This window comes from Calypte anna, chromosome 1 (assembly GCF_003957555.1).
Source record: "Calypte anna isolate BGI_N300 chromosome 1, bCalAnn1_v1.p, whole genome shotgun sequence".
NCBI classification, from domain to species: Eukaryota; Metazoa; Chordata; class Aves; order Apodiformes; family Trochilidae; genus Calypte; species Calypte anna.
Genome location: NC_044244.1, coordinates 176,439,565 through 176,463,799, shown reverse-complemented (window position 1 = coordinate 176,463,799; position 24,235 = coordinate 176,439,565). Strand labels below are relative to the sequence as shown.

The 24,235-nt window shown below is 40.1% G+C and overlaps 1 protein-coding gene across 2 annotated transcripts; it reads right to left on the bottom strand.

Moving 5' to 3' along the window:
- Positions 1–821: 821 nt before the first annotated feature.
- Positions 822–22,746, bottom strand: HSPH1 (heat shock protein family H (Hsp110) member 1). 2 transcript variants are annotated; one of them, XM_030455453.1, is made up of 18 exons: positions 22,412–22,746; positions 21,531–21,588; positions 18,347–18,487; positions 16,846–16,968; positions 15,581–15,680; positions 13,216–13,349; positions 12,499–12,743; positions 11,451–11,679; positions 10,434–10,540; positions 8,966–9,099; positions 6,772–6,977; positions 5,835–5,966; positions 4,947–5,084; positions 4,412–4,537; positions 3,783–3,890; positions 3,575–3,694; positions 2,234–2,395; positions 822–1,692 (listed from the first exon to the last, which is right to left on the bottom strand). In XM_030455453.1, the coding sequence occupies exons 1-18, from the start codon at positions 22,516–22,518 to the stop codon at positions 1,492–1,494; spliced, it is 2,571 nt and encodes an 856-aa protein (XP_030311313.1). In that variant the 5' UTR covers positions 22,519–22,746; the 3' UTR covers positions 822–1,491. The 2 variants fall into 2 exon arrangements, with proteins under 2 accessions (XP_030311313.1, XP_030311319.1); XM_030455459.1 differs by lacking the exon at positions 5,835–5,966 and having other exon boundaries at positions 22,412–22,688.
- Positions 22,747–24,235: the final 1,489 nt, after the last annotated feature.

Below are 24,235 nucleotides of genomic sequence, written 5' to 3'. Positions count from 1 at the left end.
TCTGATTAGTTGGCCCTAGAAGTCACCAGCCCTCTAAGCTGTACTCCAGCAAAACTAATTTATCTTTACTCCTTTTGATTTTGTTGTTGCAGATAAAATATTGCTAGGGAAACACCACTTCTTTAAAAAAAATAAAGACCTCTGCATTTAGTGACACTGGTCATGCAGCATCTGGTGTCACACACTTATATACAGGGTCTGTGCACCAATGCATGGGTAGAGGTAACAGCCTTTGGAATACGCTTCCAAGAAGAATCCTTCCCTCAGTACTTCAGGTGCCTGATTCCTTACTGGAATTTCATGTCTACAGCAGAAGATCCAACCCTCTTTTGGCACTCTCCCCTGCTGTAAGTACCTAAAAATAAGCTTCTTCAATAGACAAATTTACTTAAGAACCTTAAATTTTTAAAACCTTTACTAAGGTTTGACTTGAACCACTTGCTACACAGAATTGACTGAAATCTCATTTTACCATTCAGTCTAATCTGTAACAAAAGGCACCAGAGCCTGACCCAAGTACCCAATCAGGTTTTTACACCTTATTCTGAACTACAAATTGCTGTCTAAAAGCTATAGGGTTCTGTGTGTTACAAATTTTGCCTTATGCCTCATCATCTATCAAATTCCCAGTTTTTTAAGTGTGTGTAACCCTTGGGGCAAAGATGATGTATAACTCATTAAGCAGCAGTTACTTTCAGCTCTCTGCAGAACTGTTTTAAGTGTGAGTTTTAAGCCTTTTTGACTCTTGTGCACAGAAACACCTGTCACAACCCATGAAGAGGGTAACATCAGAAGTATCAAAAAGAGCTTAACCCAACAGATCAGGTAATAACAGCAAAATGACCTTTATTTCAAAGCTCATTAAAAAGCTTCACATTAACACTAACAGAATTAGCATTTCCTTCATTTTACTTTTCCCACATGAAATATGTATTATTTAGCAAGAGATGAAACGTAAGCGTTTCTGCATGCTACTAACACATTTCACCACCTTATTATCTGGCAAGTGCTTTGGACTGCAATAATCAAAAACCTTGGAACAGAAGTATTTATTCTGCAAAGTTCTTATGAATAAGACAGACACTGGCTTTTTACTGACATACCCAATTAGATGTCCAGACAAAAGAAAACTACCTTGGCATCTACAAATGCCTACGAAGGTTTGGATTACAACCTTTTGAAGGAGCAGTTATTTTAGAACGAGGGCTTCTTTTCATCTTCAGTGATGCAAATGGTTAAATACTGCACAGAAGCTTAGTATGAACTCACAATTCCACAGGAATCTGAAAGTTACCAAGGCAATTTTCCTTTTAGGATAGTCATGACCAACACTATTACTATTCTTCCTCCCATAACACAACATATCCTAGACAAATCTTAAGAAAAAATTATAAATAGTTCCCAAAACAATGCATTCCCAACCCCCATCACATATGACAGCAAAAATATCTTCTGTCATAGGATGAAATAACTTGCTGCAACTGCAGTGGTTTAGTCCAAGTCCATGCTAACGGTGTTTTGATCACCTGGATGACAGTCGCCATTTTGCTGAGGCATTTCAGAATTTTTGTCATCTTCTGCCATGTCTTCTGTTTTATAATCATTCTGTTCATTCAATGGGTTTTCCTCTTTAGGAGAATCAACTTTTGGTTTTGGTTGTGTCACAACAGGCTCACAGACATTGTTTAACTCCTAAAAGAAAGGGAAAAGCTGTGGTCAGAATATATATTGAGGACCAATGAACTTCACTAAGGTCAAGAGTCCTTTGCCCAAAAGACTATTTGAAACTTCCTTCTCTATTTGTCTCCCAAGTCCAAACCAAAAGTACTTATTTTACCCTGAAATAATTAACTAGTCCACTTCTGAAATTCCATGGGCGAACCTCTTCAACTTGCTATTTTGGATTTCAGATGGGGCATTTTTAAGATTATTTTGTGCTTACCAGTAACACTTAAAGACAACCTGAGCTTTCAACTGAAGGACATGAAATGTTAATAAGCTCCATAGAATTGTATACACTATCTACAGCTCTTCTGCTTTCTACTCAGTCTCCTTCTCTACATACTTTCTACCTATTCTTTAAGAACACCAGACCAGTTAGATGAAACTACTGTGGGAAGCCACACACAGTGGTACTGCTCCAGCCCCTAAGAAAACTTAAGGTGCTGCTAAAAGCACCATCTGGAAGAAGGGCAGCTATCAGTCGAGCTCTAAAATTAGTTGTGGTACTTACCTGTAGCTTTGCCTTAATTTCACTTGAATGGACAGCTGGATCCTGATCTAAGGTCTTCTTAGCCTGTGCACTTACAGCATTATTCATCCATTCTGCCACTTCACTAACACACTTCTCTACTTTCATGATTTCCATTTCATCGATGTGGATGTATTTCTCATCCTGCCCAAATGCCAATGTTTTGTATTAGTTAATAATGTCAAGTTTACTGTCATCAATTTATGCCAACAACAGAATCCCAGTTATTCACAACTTAAAATCTTTACTAATTTTCAAAAGATATTTGGCAACAAGCCAGTTCTGTTACAACAAGAAACACCAATACAGACAGATGTCAAAGTAGAGCTTCTTTTGTCCAGTAATTGAACAAGAAACCTAGTTCAGAAGGAATAGAGAGTTCAAAAACAGGTCATGCAATAAAAATTTAACAGGATTGCTAAAATAAAACACCTTGTCCCTCCTGGAGGGTCTTACATGGGCCCAAGGTAGTTCAGACAACACAATTCTGCTGTACACTGCAAGGGAAGGGCTCAGTTGTTCAACTTTGGCATTGTAGGTAATGTGCCTATAGTTACACAATTAGCTGGTTGCTGGAAAAGGAACTAACCAGCTACACAACACACGACTTTTTATTAAAGTTCAGAATTCTAACTACAGGTTCAAGTCTTAAATATACCACACTTCCAATGATGCTCATTATTCCAAGACTGTGTAATGCTATTGAAGGACTTAATTATTAACAATTTTGTAATCTATAGCTATAAGGACAATTTTTTTTTTTGCAAGTCTTACACAGAATTAACTTGAGAGTTGTGAGCTGCTCTGTTAAAACTCAGTAAGTTGAAGTAAAATGAGTAGGCAGAAAATTTCAGAAGGCAGGAATGGTTACAAAGAAAGTGATATTTAAATATCAATGGCAAAAAGAAACAAACCCCAAACCCACAAAGAATAAGAAAAGCTGAGTGTTTTAACTTTATCCCGAGTAGCTTTTTCACTAGCTCCTCACTATGGCACAATTCTTGTTCCCAAAAGGACTGGAAGAGCAGCACACTTCTAAAAATGTCAGATTAACTTTTAGAAGATCAAGAACCAGATCACAGTCTAGCCCACACTTTTTAAATAATGGCCTTTTTGCATGGAAACATCTAGAAGTATCAAGCAACAAAAGATATGATGTACTAGGTGAGGTTTTTTGAGTACTGTGAAATGTTTGCAGTGATACATTTGTGACCTATATAACAGCAGATTGCAGCTCATCTGAAAGTGAATTTGAAGCCTCTGCCAGCTGGTGAGCCTCAGTGAAACACTATGTGGTAAAAGAGAGGTATTGAGGCCACTTACTTTTTTCCTGAATTCCCCAGCTATTGTAGCATAATACTGGAGCCTGTGTCCCAGTTCCTCCAACAGCTTTGGTCGTTCTTCTGCTTCCTGATAGCGCATCTCAATTGGAGTTCCAAATTTCTAGAAAAAGCAGTTCCTGTGTTAAGTGATTCATTGTTATGTGTGACATTCTGGAAATTCTGCAATTTGGGTATTCTAACAGACCTACCTTTAAATCCTCTAATTTGTCTACATACACCTGCTTAGCTTCATCCTCACCCTCTTCATAGAGCCAGCCTTCTGTCTCTGTTAGGAGTGCAGAGAATCCCTGCAGATCCTGTGTATCAAGTATAATTCAACATGTCAAACATCAAAATGTGCACCAAATGACTGTGTGTCTTGCATAATAGAACAGTGGTATATGTACACATTCGTTCCTCATCTCCTACATAAAAATTTCCCTCCTACATTTCAACTGTTGCTTTTGCCTAATCAAGTCTATTAAATCCTATCAGCTTCTGAACTGGGAGAGACACATCTACAGCATTTACAGCCTTTTGTCCATGCTTAGGATGGAGTTTAAATTCACGTTTTTAGTGGAGCAACACAACTTCTCCTTCTAGTCACCAACTTTATTTGGAATCAAAACTTGACTTCATTTGCAACAGAATTTACTTTCAGGGATATGTACTATTTCCTAAGCCTGAACGTAGTGCTGCATCCGTCCCAGATATCATTCAAATGAGGTGTGAGGTTTTCAAGTTCCTCCAGTGTGGCTGTGAGAAAATCTGATGAAAGAATACAGATTAGGTATTTGGTATCAGCATTTTCAGAGAAGCTCCTGAAACCATTACCTACCTTTTCACAAACAAATTTTTCATATGGTCCAGACAACTTGTCCCTGAACTCATACACATATTCCTCTACTGCGTTCTTTGCATCATTTCTTTCTTTCTCCAGTTTATCTTGCATAATCATCTTTCCCTGTATAACAATGGGAAATATTTTTAAATCAAAATACCTATGTTCAAACAGCATGATACAAAGCACAGCTCCTGTAAAGCTCAGTAATATCACTGTGGTGCTGGGTCATGAAACTGCTGGAATTGTTATTGCCATAACTGAACAAATGGAATGCATTCTCTAGCTTACAACAGCTTGAACCAATTTCTAATGCACTTCCTTTTGTCAGTGCACTGACACTACAGCTATAAACAACACTTCAACCTCTCTGATTAACATTTGTCAATTATGTGTTAGACTTTATATTAGCTCACTGTAAATAATTTGAGTCCACACTCCAGGGTTATATAGTAAAAGATCAGAGGCTGCCTTAGAAGGCAGAGGAATGATTAATAACTGTAACCAAGAAAGCAGTCTAAGCCACACTCACCTCTGTTTCAATATACATATTGAGGAGATCTTTTCCTAACTGCCAAACCAAGTTAGCTTCAATAGGTAGCTCCACATTCTTCACTTTTATCTTGGGTTTTTTAGCTTCTGGAGGCTGATCACCTTTCTTCTCATTTGTCTGAGTTGGAGAGAAGAAAAATAAGATAAATTTCCAGACTTCCTTTTGATGAAGTCGCACATTGAGGAAAGAAACACTGACAGGAAAAACATGCAGAGATTTTCTATGTTCTTTCAGAATCTTCAATATACACTGTGAGGCAATTTCTCTTCAGGGATTCCACCTCCCATCCTGGTCTGCTTACAGGCTATTACATGAAGAGTGAGGTATAAGAAGGATTTTTCTCAGACACACAGTTTATTTGCAAGTTTTCCAGAAGTGCCCAGCTGTAGCTTAGCTCTTCACTAGTGTTGCTGACCAAGGCAAGATTTTAACCCAAACCATTTTGCATCTTACTCAGATGAAAGAGCAAACTGCTAGCCGTATCATGCAGGCCTACGTTTTCCACAGAGATTATTTCCTCTTTGGCTTATGAATTCCTGATCCCAGCTTCTCTCAGTAGGCCTAAAAACCCCTGGCTTCTTAACAGCTGTTAAGCCATTTGAGATGTCTGCAACCCAAATGACTTAGCTGTACAACACTGCACAAAAACAGGCAAGTGGTAGAGAAAGACTTCTTGAGGAATTATTTTGCAAACTCTTCATAAAAATCATGATGAGATACAACACATTATTTTTCATAATAGAAAATTTATAAAAATTAAAAAGGTTCTAAGCACTAAGTTCCTTACTTCTTCATGGAATATGTTACCATTTTCTTCTCCACCATTATAGAGCATAACATTTTCAACAGAGTTAAAGGGTCACTCACTTTCTTGACATCTGGTATTTTGTTTTCTTCAGAGGGAGGTTCTGATGAAGGGGGAGACTGTGACGTTTGCTGACCATCAGTTTGTACCTGGGACTGTGTTCCAGCCTCACTGTTCTCTTGCTGGATATTTTTCTGAAATGAAAGCCCAGGCACAAAGGATGTAGAAGGCATGTGCACTTTCTTTTAATAAAAGTTATAGGGCACTTTATGTCTGACGCACGTCCTATAGAAAGTGCCCTACAAAGCATTCTGTGCACATGCAGAAACATACACACTTTAACTAAAGGAGATACAAATTAGGTGCAAGTTCAGAAGGACCAAGTGAAAATGCTACCAGTGCCAGACTTGCAGCATAAGACTCGTGTGTGTGCATGGTACCACTTTCTCTCACAAAAAGTGGCTTTCAATTTATTGAGTCGTAGTTTTTAAGTGTTTTTCCCCCCTCAGAAAACTATTAAAGCATCAACTACACCATCACAATGCTGCATCATTCCCCAGTGTTCCCCTTCCCTCCAATGCTACAGAGAACAGTCCAGCTTTTCCTTTCAGAGAAGGTTTTCACTTACTAATATGGAAGGATAACACATCATTCATTTTAACACAGAGCATGGATGACTAATAATGCAAACCAAGTTTTCCTATTTGGAACAGTCTGATAACAAAGGCAGCTGAAAGCAACCCAACTTTCAAGCAACCCACCTGCTGCTATTTGGCACTTCACCCAAAATTGATTTTGAAGTCCACACACTTTCAAGATAGCACTCATTTTTCTCCTGTTCTTAAAAAAACCTTATAGTATTTAACAGGTATCTATGCACATCTCAAAATTCAAGTAATTTTGCTTCCTTAGATGAAGGTAATTTTCTTCTAGAGTGTGGGACAGCAGAACATACTTTCATTAGTAAGGACCATTCACAGTCAAGAAAGGCCAACTTACATCACTTGAGTTTTCAACAGGCCTCTGGTCCTGAGATTCCACTTCAGTCTCAACAGTGACATCTTCATTCTCTTCACTTTTGACTGGTTCTACCACAGATGCAGTGGACACACTGAAAATGCCATGAGTATTGACACGGACTTTCACTTTGACTTTAGACTTCTCTCCATCTTTCTGGGCTGCCACATTCTGGATAACATACCTACCTAAAACCAGAAGAAATAATACTCGTACAGTGGAATTATAGAGGCAATATTACACCACAGGAACACACTCTATCATACAAGACACATTTTTCTAATTATTTCATGAAGCATCTATGCTAGTCTCATGGTTCCCAAAATGAAATGAGCACTACAAAACCAAAAACAGAATGATGCTTTTCAGCCAACTTTACCTTATAAATCAATAGTGATAATGTTTACTTTCCTCCTCTAGGGCAGGCTCTCCTGCCACTAGTAATATAGAATAACTCAATTTAAAAAGTAAAAGCTCATCCCCCCTTATTTGTGCTGTAATGCTACAATGGGATGAAAGAAAACTACACTAATGCCAGCATTGTTACGTCTTTTTAATACAATTTACTGTCTAACAAAGACACATTATTTCAAGAAGTGTTCTTTGCAGCACCTGAAATCTGTGTAAGTCTGCCATTACCTTTTACTCTAGAGAATGTAATTGTTTTGTAACTCCTTTAGTACTTGAAATAAGCATTGTGAAACTAAGAAACAGACAGAAAACTCATTTAACTATGTATAAAGAATCCTGTCACCTGATATTAAGAGCAGACCTATTATTCCTGGTTATATGTCTACAGTATGTCTAACAGTGACCTGGAGAATGTTTTTATAGCTGTGAAGTACAAATTCACTGATTTCATCACAAGCTGTACATACACATTCTAGCACACACCATTCCTTCATCAACAGATCTACACCATATGCAAACTCTTACCTGCTTCCTTTACAGGCTACAGAAGTAAATCCAGTAATACTGCAGGTGTGACCTGTCACTCTTTTTTGGTAGTTTCATCACGACTAGTGACTCACCCCCTGGGACTACCAACAACTCTGAGCAAAGAGTTTATTGGCAAGTGAGCTGAAACCAGCCTGATTTTCATTTCTGTTCTTACCATTTTGCAGAACAGCAATTAAAGATATTCTCAGCTTTTAAAGCCATATAAATTGAACACTCATAAATCCCACAGTCTTCACTGTAAGAGTTAAAAAGAAGCCTGCTGTTTTGGGAACTACAAAATTTTGTGCTGGTTTCTAAGATGTGGTATTTGAACTTTTTTTATTCTCAGTGATACAACTACATAATTTGAAAGTTCTGTGATGTCTTTTGTTAGGATAATAGCTTTTGCTAACTTTGTAGTGCATTGGGTATTAGTTGAAATACTGGCATATCAGATGGAGATGTTGCCCTGTATATTCATTCTCCCACCCATTTTAAGAATATGAAGCTTATCCTTAACATTACTTTCTAGAATACTGTATCTTAAGTACATTGATAACCACCAGGACAGCTCTATTATCAAATACTTAACCAAGATTTGTCTTTTCTTCCACCAGTCTGGGAAAAAAAAAAAATAGACTTCAAGAGAAATTATTAGCTTGGTTTTCCCATCAGAATCTTTTTCTAACTAACCATATTGCAAACTTTCTGTAAGTGTCAATAATGTCAATGTGATTTATCAAAAAGAATGAAAGAGCTACTTCTGTGTTACCTAGAAAACTCAAATCAATACTATAGTCTTGTAGCTGCCACTAGTTCATGCTGCCATGATTAAAAGTTACTCAGCATAACATCAAACCCAGAAAGCACTGGAACAAACAACTAGTTACTCAAGATAGGTTGAAGTTCTTTATATGCAAGAGGTATTTTTCAAGATTTCTTTGCTTGCTTTAGCAATAAGGACACAAGAGAGGATTTTAAAAGTTAGCTTTTGCAGTGATAGCCCGATTCCAGTCCTGGCCATCCAGCTATGGTCTCATTTTTTCATGGGACTGAAGAGATCTTAAAAACTAGAAAAATTTTAAAAATCTAAATTTAGTTACCTATAAAATAGGAGAACTGGAGTCCTCTAGAAACAAAAGCCTAAATATATACATCATATAATCTCACTGTAACGCAGTTACAGAACAGATTTAAATACCAAACAACACAAGACATTTCCAGGACAGTTACTTACCAATTTTAGACTCAGGATATGGGACTCCATTAGGATCAGAATAAAAAGCTTCCAACTCAAATGGACCTTTCCTATAGAACGTAAGAACCTTGGAGAAAGGTGCTGCATGATTTCTGCTAAAGACCTCATGAACCCTATAGTTAAGACAAAAACATCACTTTGAGCAGAGTATTTGATCTGGCAGGCTTCGATATAGGGTCAAAACACTTCAGTGAAATATCACCATATTTTGAAACATTTACCCTTCTAAACAATTCCAAGATTGCTTAGATCAATCACATAACTCTACTGTAAGAAAAAAAAATTACTGTTGTGTACAGTAACGGGCCATTGCCCCATTCCACTAATTCTGAGTGCCAGAGCCAAGCAAGTTTAGAAGTAGGTGGCAATTCAGTGACAGATTATCAGCAGACCTCCCAAACTGGTTTCCCACAAAGACACAAACTATTCTGAGACTGGAACAGCATAATTTAAATAATAATTTGCAGCCTTCCTCAGCTATGTCTCAAAAGGCTAATTATAGCCTTATTAAGTCCTTACTCATTTACTTTCTGTGGCTCAGCTGAGAACTCTGACACCAAAATCTGATCTATTTCTTGATATGAAAGACAACCAGCTTTATTTTATGTTCTTCTTCTAGGGTCTGTCTGCTATTATGCCAGCCTGATTCTAATATCCAACTAATTTTTCTTGGCAGGATCTCAACTAATATCCTAAATGTGAGAAAACAAGAGCATCATCTAGAATGTAAACCCACGGATTGCTCTCAGAGGCATGTGATAGTACAACTAGGTTCTGCAGCTCTACAGAAGACAGACAAAAAAAAAAAGAAATGGCTGAATTACAAAGAATAAAAATATGAACAGGTGCTTCTAGAGCTCTTAGACTTCCCAAAAGTTAACTCAGACCTCTTTACACCCTATACAGCACCTGGTTTTGCCACAGGCATGACAGTTCATAGCAGAGGTCAGTCTTACAACATTGCAATTGCAAGAAACTACCTTACAAAACCCTAGGAGTTAAATCCTTGTTTCTGTTTTCAGCAAGACAAATAGCATCCATGTAAGCTCACAATATTTACTTAGTGCATAATGTTCCTACTAAACCAAGAATCCAGACAAGTGTTAGAAACACCTTCAGTAAATACAGCCACAATGGAAAGAGGGATCACGATCCAGCAGTTGCCACAATACCCTATTTCAACAGCTGACAACAGAGTAAGAGCAATGAAAGATAAGATGTTACTGGCAGCTCATTCACAGGTTTTTTTAAATCTTTATTTTAATGTATGAAAAGTTATGGTTAAAAGATAAATGCCTGCCTTTACAAAAAACTCAACTGTCAGACATCTCTGGCACACGGGACCATGTTTTTAGCAAGAGAATGACAAAATCCTAATTTTCAAAGAAAACAAACTTTTGGCCTTCATTATTCAAGGATAAACAGAACTGTAGTCTGAGCTACCTACCCTTCAGCGTCTTCTGCTTCTGTGTTCCACAACAGAGATATTGGGAATGGTGTAGCATCTGTCACAGAGAATTCTCTCACTTTAAAAGCTGGAGAAAGAATTGCACACTACACAAAAAACAGACATGCATTAAAGTTGGTTAACTGCCCCTGCTCTATCTGTTCTCAACACAGCTAAGCATCATTGAACAAGAACTGTGACTTTATTAAAACAAAGCCAGGCAAATTGCTTGATTTTAATGGAGCATGTTAAGAAAAATCTCATACAGAGTTTACCCTTTGGGTTAGCAGGACTCTTGGCCTTATTCTTACCACAACTTAGTAAAAAAAGTAACAGTCTAAACAAATAGCAGGACTGTAAAGAATGGAAGTGCTGCATTGGTTAGTTTAAACCATTAGAAGGGGTGTATATCTTAAAGGTCCTGTTTCTTTCTCTGAAGACGATTGTTAGTGATGGAAAGCAATAGTGAAATGGGATAAAGAAGTCAGAGATGGTTAAATAAGAACATAAGTAAAAGAGAAGAGGAAGAATGTATGAGTGGTTTGTTTGTGAAATATAGTTCCCAAGTTGGAAAATGAAATACAGGGGGTAGATTTAAAAGTCTGTTTCACATCCATGAATATACAGATACAAGATAATGCAAACTTGCAATGTTTCTGGGCTCTTCAAAGAGATACTTTTCATAGACTTTGTTGAGTAAAGATACCTCCTGCCTCAGACTGACAGCATCCTAATTTTTTCTCATTCCTTACTCCTACGTCTTGTTTTTTTGAAGACAAGAGTGGACTGCCTACAGAATACACACAGTATCAGCACTTTGTGTAAAGTACTGCACCACAGAGAAGTACTCTGGTATTTTTAAAGAACATAGTTCCATAAAAAGGACAGTGAACACATATGTTCCCTTGCATGGTTTAAAGTGGATCACTTCTGCTGTGTCTTGTAATTGCTTGGCTAATTCTTCAATGAAGTGCTCTGATAACTTTTAAGTTAAACCAAGTGTTGTCAGTACTATACCTGCAGAGCACAGCCCCTAGCAATGGCTTCATCTGCATTCAGTGTAGTACTGACATCTTTGCCAAAGAATTTAGCAATCCTCTCTTTGACAGCAGGAATTCGAGTTGCTCCTCCCACAATCTCCACAGCAGTCACATCTTCCACTTTCAGTTGTGTTTGTTCCATTAATGAAAGCAGTGGCACCTCTATCCTTTGCAGCAGGTCAGCACATAATTCTTCAAATTGTGACCTAAGGAAAGAAATGGAATTAAGAATGCCTGTCCCACCAGTAAGATTTCCTGGTATTTTTGTTTCCAGCCAATGCTGAGGTTTATTAACTACACTGCAAAGAGACTTAAAGCTGTGAGTAGGCTGAAGTGACAACCACAGACAAGGTAGTACCTCTCACCAGATGTTATCAGTGACAACACTGAAAACACTGGTAGTTTCTTTACAATGAAAAACTGTTGCCTAAACACCTCAACACTGGAGAGAGGAAAAAACAAACAAAAAACCCAAAACCACTCCCACCACTCGCTCTGTTACAGCGCTAACAGGGACTATACATTAAGTTAGGCACCTGAATGTGTGCAAGAGACAGAAAGACATGAACTTCTTTTACACTCAGGCCATAATCAAGTCATCTCTCCAAATCACCATTTTTGTCCTCCGTTTTTTGGGCCAGTATCCACAGTACAGTAAGTACAAAGGAACAATGTTTCAGTTGTTAAAAAGCAGAATGGAATTTAGGTTACCTAAAACACACAGGAGTCCTAAATACACAGCCAGCCTCCCAGTGTCTGCTTTACATGCACTGATCCAGTCTTAAGTGTATCATTCTACAGAAAGAATCCAAGCACCTACCATGTACATTATTGCACATGAAAATTGTTCAGGCAGCTGAGCACTACATTTCACAGCCTTAGTTATTCTAGCATTATAAAAATGCCATAGCTACTCAGCGCTTGCATTTAATTTCAGCACCATAAGTTTTTTTGAAACACAGAAAGCAACACTTGTTTTGGAAGTATGGCCACTAAAGCAACTGCCTGTCTTGTATAGAACTCACCTGTTCATCTTTCCAGATACATCAGTATCATTCATGAAACACTCAATATTTAGGGGAATGTCTGTACTATTTGAACTCATCAGTTTCTTCAGCTTCTCACATTCCTGATACAGACGAAGAAGAGCTCGAACTTTTGATTTTGGATCCAGTTTGTACTTTGCTTTTATTTCTGCACAAAAGTAATCTACCAACTTTCCATCAAAGCTTCTTCCCCCTAGGAAAGGGTCAAATGCTGTACCAAGTACCTGGTTTGAAAGAACACAATTAGTCTCACACTCAGTAGACATCAAATGGAATAGAAGTATCCCAGTATTAACAAGATTTTGCTTCAAATTGTTTTAGGAAAAGTTATCCTAGCTTCCAATACACAGGCTTAAGTATTTCCATCAACCACATCAGCCAGAAATTGCTCTTTACTATTACAGTATCAGTAAATCTAAGCATGCACAATTTTAATCCATACCTACATCCCGTTAGAAAAAAAAACCCTAAAAGATGGCAATTGTATATCTTACACTGGTATATTGCAAGGAATTTCATTCTCTATTTGAAACCATTTTAATAAAACAATGGGACACTAATAAAAACCTTTCCCCTTTCAGCTCTTGGAAAGCCACTTCCCATGCTTAAACTTACTTCAGAATTTTAAAAATAAGGCAGGTTTACAGGCTATTTGATTCTAATGCATCATAAAGCCTTTTAATTTTATATTACTACCTTTAGTTTACTCTTGTTGAATGCACAGGCTGATACTTGAAATGCAGAATGCCCCATGTCAACAAACACAACTATCCGTGGCTTCTCTTCAGGAGCTGGCAGGTCTTGTTTATAAATTCCATAATTCAGAGCCACTGTAAAGCAAGTGTCAGATATTACCAATGCACTCTCTAGTGAGTCTTCAATTACATTCCATCACATCCCTGAGAATATCCAGCTACAGAATCAAGAGCAGCAAGACAAATCCAGACATACACCTATGCATATGCCTTATCCACTTTGAAGCATCATTCCATTAATGTATGTTGTAGAATCTGAAAAGCAAACCATCCTTCCAGTCATGTACTTGCTCCCTAAGTGTTTAAGCATGCAGTACTATGCAGCAACAACCCTGTTTGGGATTTTTCTACTTTAATTTGATTATTAACAACTCAAACTTTAGCCTTGCATAGTAACAAAAAAACACAGGACATGTTTACAGCAAAACCCAAAATCATCTTTTTATTTACAGGAGTATCTCCCAAGCATGATGGCTTTGCCCGAGAGAGGTATAAATGGTCAGCAGAAGCTGCAAAAAAGAATAATCTCAGTCCATACAGAATAGTAGTCAGGAAGAGCTTGAAAAGTGCATTGAAAGTGTAAAAACAGAAGCCAGTGGGGCATATAGGATGAAGTCAAAGGACAGAACAGTTTTGCAGCAGCATTCATTCTGGGTGGTTATCACTGTCAAAAGTAGCCAAGATGCTGATGCAGTAACTAAAGATAAATAAAACCCTAGAGAGAATGTCTTGGCTGCTAGGAAAGGCTGAGATTTTGGCATGAGATAGAATGTGCAAGAATGTATATGTGTATGATGAAAGAATCCCAAGATAACAGCTGGGATACTAGAAAGATTATCAGGCAAGAGAATCAAAGCATTAAACATAAAGAAGGACAGGAATGCAAGCTCTGAGGAACTGTGTCTCACAGTCACAATGACATCCCCTTGCGTGAGGAGAAAGGGACACCAACTCCCTCTCTCACATCAGTAGTTCCAGACCAGCTGGAACAAGGACAGCCAAGTCTCCCACTGATCAGAGACTTGAGATTTATGGATTCTGGTGTGTAATAAAGTTCCCCTACAGTTGGTGCATAAATTCTCATCTGCGTGGCTTTGGGGTCTATAAAAAAAAAACACAATAGCAGCACTTGTTAATCCTTCCCACAAACAGCCATAAAAGAAATCCTATTTCATGAAATGTATCTTTTATAATCTCAGTATCTAGGATGTATGTGTAGAAATGGTGTATAAGTCTGTTGATTCACATAGCATTTGTATTTTTGAAGTGATCAAACAAATTGCTCGTTTCCAAGCTAAAAAATTTGTACATCACAGAAGAATTCGCCTTTTAATAAAAAAAGTTTTCCTTTTCTGCCCTACTATACCTCAGGACCCCTCCCCCAAAGGTTTAATCAAAGATTCTTACATTTAAAATATTAGAAAAACTTGGATAGTACTCATTAGCCTTTCAAGGGGAAAAAAAAAGAATATTAGAAATGCTATGCACTACACAGTAAAGAAAGGCTGCTGGTGCTGATAAGGGGATGAAAGAGCTATCTGCTTTACTGGGGACTGCTCATCCAAACACCAAGGCTTCTAAAGATCCCTCCCTGACTTTGAATTGAGTATAGAGGAGGGCCACAAACATGGTCAAATGTCTGCAGCACTTCTACAAGGACAGAGGGGGTTGTTCAGCCTAAAGAAGAGAAGGCTGTGAGGAGACCTCATACACCTCCCAGTACCTCAAGGGGGCCTAGAGAAAAACTGGGGAAGGACTTTTCACAGGGGCATGGAGTGATAGGATGAAGGATAACACTTTTAAACTGGAAAAGGGAAGACTTAAGCATTAGGAAGAAGTTTTCCACTGCAAGATACTGAAAGAAGTTGCCCAGGGAGGTTGTGGATGCGTTATCTTGTAGTGCTCAAGTACAGTTTGGACTGGGGGTTTAAGCAACCTGGTCTGGTGCAAAGTGTCCCGGCCCATGCAGGGGGTTGGAACAATGATCTTTAAGGGCCCTTCCAACCCAAACCATTCTATGATTCCATGAAATCTGGGCAGTAAACTAAATGGACAAGTAATCCAGGTGTCATGCAATGACTTCTACATAACTATTCATGGAGATAACTATCACTAAAGCTTCACCTCTCCTGTCCCTTCACACAGAAGACATTAAAGTGGAAGACTGAAAATCAAGAGTAGAGCAAGAAGCTTTTAGAAAGTTTGTCTGATTTTTCAAGTCCACCCTGCAAATCTATTAATGACTTACTGAATACACCTTCTATCATCCTCTTTATTTGCAGAAACTGCTACCTTACCCTACTTACCTGCTGTCATGTCATTCATTAATCTAAGACAATTTAACCCAACGATTTGAGCTGCATCCAGAAGGGACCTCCTTTCAGCATCTGTGAAAAATGATGGAACCTGAAGAAAGCAGGTGAGAATGGGAAGTTATTTCCATAAAATGAAACACCACATCATTTACTTGAAAGTCTTAATTTAAAAATTGTACCTATTCCTCCTCTTTAAGGAATACACTTGCTCACTTTAAGTGTTGTAATGTGCAACTTGTATTAAATAGAGATGTTAGCCTCTATCTAGTCTATTTAAAGTATTCTTTTCAGTCAATCTAAGATAAAAATAGACAAACATCAGCTAGTTAACACCAGCACACACTAGCAAGAAAACAAGTGAGTTATTTGTATGAAAATGGGAGTGATCCTATTTAGTGGTGCAGAATATAAAACTGAGTATTCCTGCCCAAGAAAGTAAAAAGGGAAAACAGAGCAGTATTACAGGGTGTGAGAGATGGAATGAAATATGGGATCATGAATCTGTTTTGGCCAAAATGACTTCGAGCAAGAAGTGGTAAGAGAGTCTGAAGGAATATGTTGGTTAAAAATTTGCTACAGATTCTCTAGCACTGGGATTGGACAGTGAGCTCAAACATTCCCAGGTACAGAAACTGTATTACTAGAAGACACTAACTTTCCAGGTATCAACTGGAGATCAAACTGTCCTAATAATGACAGACCTAAATATTCCTAGATGCAACATGAGACAGCCTTGTTCAAAGAATCATCAAGAACATAGAAGCAGATGTTAAATTATATTCAGGTGTTGCAATGCAATGACCATTCTTCATCTCAAGTAATTTTCTGTGCAGTCATAAGTTGAAAAAAAACACTGACTAACTGAACCTGAACATGAGAGAAACTGAGATGATCAGCTATTAGAGGGTAAACTTTGATAAACAAAGGTGACTTTAATGAATAATTAGTGTGCTTAATCACTGAAACAAGCTGCAGAAGAATGGTATATACCAGGATCCCAGAAATGCTCTGGGTCTGTAAGTTCAGACATTTCCAAGAGAATGAATGCATGAAGCAGGTTAGAGTTTGCAATACAGAAGTGGTTCTGGGATTTTGTTAAGTAAAAAGCTCTAAAGCTAGTTAGGATTAATCCCTTTGTAGGTGCTTATGCAGTGGGTTTTGGTTTTTTTTTTTTTCACTCTACATGAATAGAAACAAAATGGCCTCAATAGCTGAAGTTAAAAGACAGAGTGTTCCTGTGCACTACAATTACTTACAGAAATAACACAGTCTGTTACTGGCTTTTTCAGGTTACTCTCTGCAGTCTCCTTTAATTTAGTCAATAACATAGCTGAAATCTGTTCCACACTGAAAATATGCTCCTCATCCATGTACATGACCTGGAGAGAAGAAATAGATAAAATAATGCCATTATTTCAACCAGAAGAAAAATTGCTTACATTTAGTGTGTTTTGATACACTGCTAACACTCTATCAATCATGACATGCTTAATTAGCTTTTATAGACCTTCACTTTACAATTTAATTTCCCAGTTGAATGTCTACAGAAGCAATAATTCCATTTTCAGACTTAAAACATCAAGAGGCTTATCTATAGATACAGGAAATGGCTAGGAAGTGATTTTAAAAGTGACAATTCTGAAATGTGACTAGAGCTGGATATGGTCACCAAGCATTACGCCAAAAAATGTAAAAATAGCAATCAATTTTCCAATTGCTGCCAACTGCAAAGAAGTCCAGAATTACTTGCTGACTACTTTCCCCTGATATTTTTATGTCTCTGCTCATGTAAGTGAAAACCTCTGAAAGAAAAAACTGAGCAACAACAATTCATCTCTGCACAAAAAACAACTTAAAGCTTAAGATGAGACTCAGCAAAAAGTTTTTGTTGCTCCCTTACTAAGAGGTTATTCTTGAATTATCATGTTTTTCATCTAATAGAATATATGGAGATGATGACGTGAAGGAACGTGTTTCAGTTAATCCTTGAAAACAGCATTTGCCTTTTATTTACAACAGTCCAATTTGGGGAAAAATTAAGCATTTCAGTTTTATTAGGAAAAATTTTTCTCTAACATATCAGTCTTTAAATACACAGCTAGGGTCTTTATTAGTAAAGCAACATCATGTGTTACTCCAGCAAAGCTTATCAATATGATTATACTGCTCTAAATGAATATAATGTTATTAACTGCAGCTGTTCTAGAAGAAGTTGACATTGTACCAGCAAACTCCTTGAAATGGAAGCAAGAGTCAGACCTGCAATGTGGTATGAACTGGTTTTCAACATCTGCTGCAAGTTACTTATACCAGGCAGTCCACTACAGACAAACATGTCACAGCCAGAACTATTACTCTGAAGACTTCCTCCCAGTTTATAACTATTTTGTAACCATGCAATTACTCTGTTGCAATGCATTCCACACAAATGTGACAAAAAGGTCAATACTTTGAAGTAAAACCCTATGACCTCATAATTATCATAGCAGTTTTTCTGCCAGGATGTTTGAGCTGGATGTGCAATTTGTCAGCAGGGAAGCTCACATTTCAGAGATTACTTGAAAATGAATCTTAATTTGACAGTTCACATCAAGTACTTAAAGATGAAGCTGTCTAATCATACAAGAGCTCTTTAAGTGAAAGGTTAAAGAAACCCTTTAGGGTGATTAAATGAAATCAGTATCTTCATGGCTAGGTGCTGAAATGTAAACTTGAAACTCTAGCTACAAAACCCAAAAAGATACACTGAAAATTTACCTTTACTCCAACTCCACCATTCTTCATGGGAACCAAATCATAACTCAGCCTTTCTTTTTCCTTCTGAACAAAAGGATCATTAAATGCACGGCCATGGAATCTCTTGAAGTTAGATACTGTGTTGTGGGCATGAGTAATTTGCTGTAAAGAAATACAAGATATTCAGAAATCCACCCAACCAACCAATGTTCAGTGCTCTCTGCATACCCCCAAGCATCAGTCTAGTTTTAAAACTACCACTCACTCCTGTCACATCTCTTTGTATAATACCTATAATTACTATCTGGTACTTTGTATCAGCTCATTACTACAGAAGATTACGTCAGTCAGAGATATAGATACTTACACATCATAATTTATAAAGTATTATAAGGATTATACAAGTATCTCTAAAGCCTTGAAGCAAGCAGATGAGCAATATCTATATATAGTACCTGTTACTCTATTAGCTATTACTTTAGCCACCTAATTTAGATATAATTCAAATAACTAAACATAGGAGCCAGAATCAGTAGTTGCAATGCCTGCAAACTGGCATTCCAACACCAGTCACCTCACATCCATCTGTTCCCTTTAAACCTCATTGCATTAAGTTCAAACAATTGTTTTCATACTCACTAAGTTTCAAGCTGCCCATACATGTTGATATTACCCTTCCCCAATTTAAGGTACTTTTAAACCTCACAATTCCCTCATTTACATTTACCTAGCAGCCACCAAAATTCTTGCATCAGACCAAAGAAAGGGCACATAGCATAGACAACATCAAGAAACATGAGACTCTTTCTATGGAGACAATATCAGTGTGAAGTATAAGCTAAAGTACTGTGCAAGCTCCTCACAAGAACCAACAGACCTAGAGATGCATTCTTTATCAGGAATGCAATGCAGAACAGAAATTAGGCAACTAGACAGGCCTAAGAGAGATATTGCAAATATCTATGAGTAGAATGAATCCTATTCTATTATAAAAATGCATAGTTCACTCTAGAATAGACTTAGGCAGGAAGCAACAGATTGCATGGTAATAATTCAAATAATGAACACAAAGACGATTTCTAGCATTCACTACCCATTCACATGCCAAGTATTCCATAATGAAATTGAAGAATTTGAGCTACATCTTACATTAGAAAACTGCAACTATGCCAGTTCTCCGACAGAAAAGCTTCCTGATAGAGAAGCAGCCATAGCCACGCTATTAAACAATAACTTTCAGAAAGCTGTATGTGGAGAGAGAAAGATGTCCCACCCAAATTCCCTGCCAGGAATCATCCCTGCTTTATTCTAATCACCCAACAGCACTGAGCAATTAATAATACAAGCACGAGTTCATAGAGGCCAAAAATGATGCCAGGAACTATTCCAGTACTTTAATGCAATAGAGTATTTAGAGTTTCTGTGTCCAAGATCATCCCCTCATCTCCCAGCATGGTTTCATTTATTTGTATAGCCATAACTTCAGAGTACTTGAATGCTACATAATTCACAGCTGTATTACTGTAGCTTTTACAGCCCAATTTAGAATTAAGCTCAGAGCCTCTTCTAAGAGGAAGAATCTTAAGATATTTTTAGAATAATTGTATGCCATTAGGTCTGTAGCATGCTTTTAGTATCTTCTGGCTTAGTCACGTTTAAGAAAGCTGAGAATTATGGTCTGTTAGCTAACATACTACTCCAATGCTACCAGACTTACCTAAAAGAAACAAATTCTCTGAAATGTCTCTCCAATAGCAACTCCTGAAGTGTTCAACAGAGCACCACGAAGCAACACAAGCTTTCTCACATACAATCACATTGCTGAAGTCACCAGTCAAAAACTGGACTTTTTTTTATATGTTTTATGGGATTTTTTTTTTGTTTGTCTGTTTAATAGTTTTCTTTGTTTGTTTGTTTTAAACCAAGAAACTCTTTCAAATGAAAGGGATCGTTTTACACCTTAATTTAAGCAGCTGCTACACCCTGAGACACTGAAAATACAACTCTCAGTTATCCATGTCAATAAACTTCTACATTTACAAAAGAAACATGATTTACATCTCAGCTGATAAGCCAAATGGGAGAAGAGAAAAAGAGAAATACATGTTCTGAACTTTTTAAAAATCATTTGAAGTATCACACTCTTCTCTTCTGGCAAAAGAATTTAGTTTCAACTGTTAGGACAACCAAGCATGAGAGTCTTAATATTGTAACATCTTATAAAGGTCACTCTGAAGGCAACTGAAGTCATAGGCATTCATCACCATAAATACACGTTTTAAATGCAGTTTGAAAGTGTCTGTTTCACTTTCAGCTAACTACATATTCAACAGCATTTACCGTAATCTAAAAAACGCTGAAACACTCAATAGTACAGAGGACTTTGATGCCTTGCTGTTTTGATTAACAACTCATTTCTACACACTATTGAATCATACTAGTTTCCTACTTGTACGCTGGAAACCATGGAAGCAGTCAAAAAACCAAGACTAATATTAAAATTAGATTTATGGAAGAAACGCACAAGCATAGGCATTTACTCCATTACTTCAAAGGTTGTGTGTGTGCTATGAACATGTAAGCTGTTCGTATCACCATGGCTGTTCAAAATTAAGAGGAGAGCTGTTACAGTGGGGGGAAAAAAAGTCTCTTTTAGTGCTCTCTCCATGGAAACCCACTGCAGTCCTCTCACTACAGGAAGAGGAGCAGGCTGCACTGGCAGGATTTATGTAACAGCCCACAGCACTATACCTGAGGATGTATTTCACCACCACATTTAGCTGTCAGAATTACGCTCGCCTTTTAAACAAAGAACAGTGCTTTAATAAAGAAAACATTTCATCTTTCAGAACATCTCATTTAAAAAAACCTCTAAGGACTCACACCTTCAAAAAAACCAAGTGTTTACCACCCTTCAGAGAAACCAAAGGTAGCACAGTACCTAAATAACTTTAAGATTCTGAGACAAGACTTCCCCTTTGTATCTAATGATACACAGCATTTAAAATGTTTTCCTTCACGTGCAAGCAAAATACTACATACAAGCATTAGAAAAACTAGCACAGCATTTCTAAAATAAAAGGTTTGACAAGGAAAACGAAGTTTGGTTTTAATCACAGCAAGCAAACTCTTTACAGCCACTGGTACTTGAACAATTTGCGTTGGCCCGTTTATTTCTGTGCGCAAATGCCAGGAAACGACCTACCTGATTTTTAGCGGAGACACCAATAGCTCTGTTTTTAGATCCAAACGAAACCACCGATCTGAAAAGAACAACAGGCTGGTTAAATCAGCAGTGCCAATAAACGAGACTGAGACACGCTGGATACACTTTCTAGGATTGCAAATTAGACAGCGCTGCCTTTCTGTTGAAGTGCCGTTCTTCCAGCTCGTAGTAAAGCACCACGGCAAGGCTCTCATCTAGCGCAAAGACCTGGCTTGAATCCAGGACAACGCTTTATCCGCACAACTGAACGCGATGGTCACACTTCAGAGCTCACACCCAGGCTACAACTTCACAGTTAACTCCCGCTGGGAGCCTGAGCCTCGCTATTCCTGACCTCAGAGCACAGGAGAGCTGCCCAGGGGCACGTACCAAAGCCCCCCCCGACCGCAGAACGAGGGCTCTGGGTGACTCCATGTCCCTTGCCCCCGCACCATTTAACCCAGGCTGCCCCGAGGGGGATCCCCCCCGCACCACAACCCGCGGAGCCCCCCGCACCGCGAGGTAGGACGGGACCATCTTCAATTCCCAGACAGCGGCCGCTGCCCGCAGAACACGCTTCGGCCCCGGTTCTGGTTCGAAGGGGACACGATCAGGCAGCGGACCGCCGCCCGCGCCTCCCTGATACGGGGCACCTGCGCCCCATGCCCGCTCAGGGCTCCGCCGCAGCCGCTCGGGGGTCTCATCGGGAGACGCCGAGTGTCGGGGGCCGCGCTGGTCCCTCACAGCGGACACCCCCTGAGCCCCCGCATGGAAGTTTCCAGCACCTTCCAGCGCGGGTCCCCCACCCGCCTGCCCCCTCTCCCTCCCAGCCCCTCCTGGCCATAAGACCCCGCCGCCCCCAGCCCGCGCTGCTCACTCACGGCGTGCAGCGGTCGCTGAACTCGTTGGCGACAGTCTCGATGCCGCCGGCCCGCGCTACAGCGATGTAGCAGCTCTGGTAGCCCAGGTCAAAGCCCACCACGGCCATGGCCCCGCCGCCAGGGGGAGACCCCCACACAGCCCTGCTCTAATCTGATCTGATCTGCCCTGGTTCGCTTCCCGCGTTGCCGCCGCTGCCGGCCCCGGTACCGCGCGCGCAGCTGCTCCGTGCGCAGGCGGAGGGGAGGGAAAGGCGCCTGGCGCCGCCGCTTTAAATATGACAATGAGACGAAGTTTCCAGAAACTGCGGCAACCACTCACCGGCTCCACGTGCGGCTTCCGCTTCCGCCTTCGGCGGCGTTCTCGAACAATTCCCACCAATCAGCGGCCCCAGGTCACGGTGATGTAGTCAGTTGCCATGGCGACGGCGGACGCCGCCAACTCCGGGCAGGGAAGGGGCGGGACGGGGATGCGCCGGCCGGTGCCAGAGCTGGCGGGGCGGGGCCGGGCGGGAACGGGCGGGGCCGAGCAGGGGAGGTGGCGGGGGCGGGGCCGGGCAGCCCGCTGGGGCGGTGTCTGCCGCCCGCCTGTTGATGGCGGTTGGGCGGCTTTTCCGCGGGGCGCGGAGAGGTCTTCGGGGGGTCTGGTGCCGCCTCCTCCGTAGGTCCCTGTGGTCCCCTCGCTGTCTGCCTCCCCTTCGCTCCTCCGTGTGGCGCTCCGGAGGTGGCGGTGGGGATTTCCACCGACCCGGGAGCGTCGGCGCGGGCTGCCGGCCAGCGGGAACAGTGTGAAGAGAGCTTCTGGTGCTCTCTGACAGGAAGAGTATTAGGGGAGCGGGCTAACTGATCGCTGAGGACTCCTTGGAGTGCTGCAGATGGCGATAGGCGTCTGCGGCGTCTGCTCTTGCCGGCGGCGGGACGGAGCGAGCCGGGGCTGGCGTGGGGAATGGCCCCAGCCATGGCGGCCGGGGTGGAGCGGCTCGGGAAGCGCAGGGCCCGGCAGCCGTGGGGCGAGTGCGGTGCCAGGGGCTACGTGGGGAAGATGCGGGGAGCAGGTGAAGTGCGGCGGGGTCTGAGCGTGCTGCTCAGCTCTGCTGCTCAGGGAACTTGGAATTTTGCTGAGCAATGCGTGGGAGAGTGAAAGATGAGCAGCTATTGGTGACAATATCCTCACCCTGACAAATGGGGAAACTACCAGTATCGACTCATGTTACAGCTACCTCCCCACAGCGCTGTTGTGATGCTTTCAGGGCTACAAAAAGAACAGATAAAATACATTAGTACTACAGATCACTTTGTCAAGAGGACTTTTATCAGTGTATCCCGTGTCACGATCCATTGTAATATAGAGGTCCTGTTCCCCTCTGGTTGCAAGCTCTGCTCTGTTTGTTCAGGACCTGATCCCCTGGTACGGACAGGCTGTAACCTGCATTCCATATGGCCTTCCACAGTTAGGATCAGTCTTGCTCAGGCCACACAGATACCTACCTACTTAAATGTTTAGCTTGTGGAAATGATGGGGATAGTTTGGTCACGAAGTATCTCTTGTGGATTTTCCTTCCTTCCTCAGCATGTGCATGGAGTTCAGTTCTTCAGGAGCTCTTACTGCCTGTGCCAGTTAAGGGCATCTTTAAACACACCCACATCTGCTTTGGACAAAAGAGCAATCTGCCCTTCATCAGTACAAGCAATGCTTTTAAATGCTACCTGGTCAGGCCTTTAAAGAATTGGTTTCGGTTTTGGTACTGGTATTTGTTTGGTGTATGTGGCCTCTACCAGAGCATTAATTAAGGCTGTTAAGAAACTGAATTCCATATGGGAGCAGGA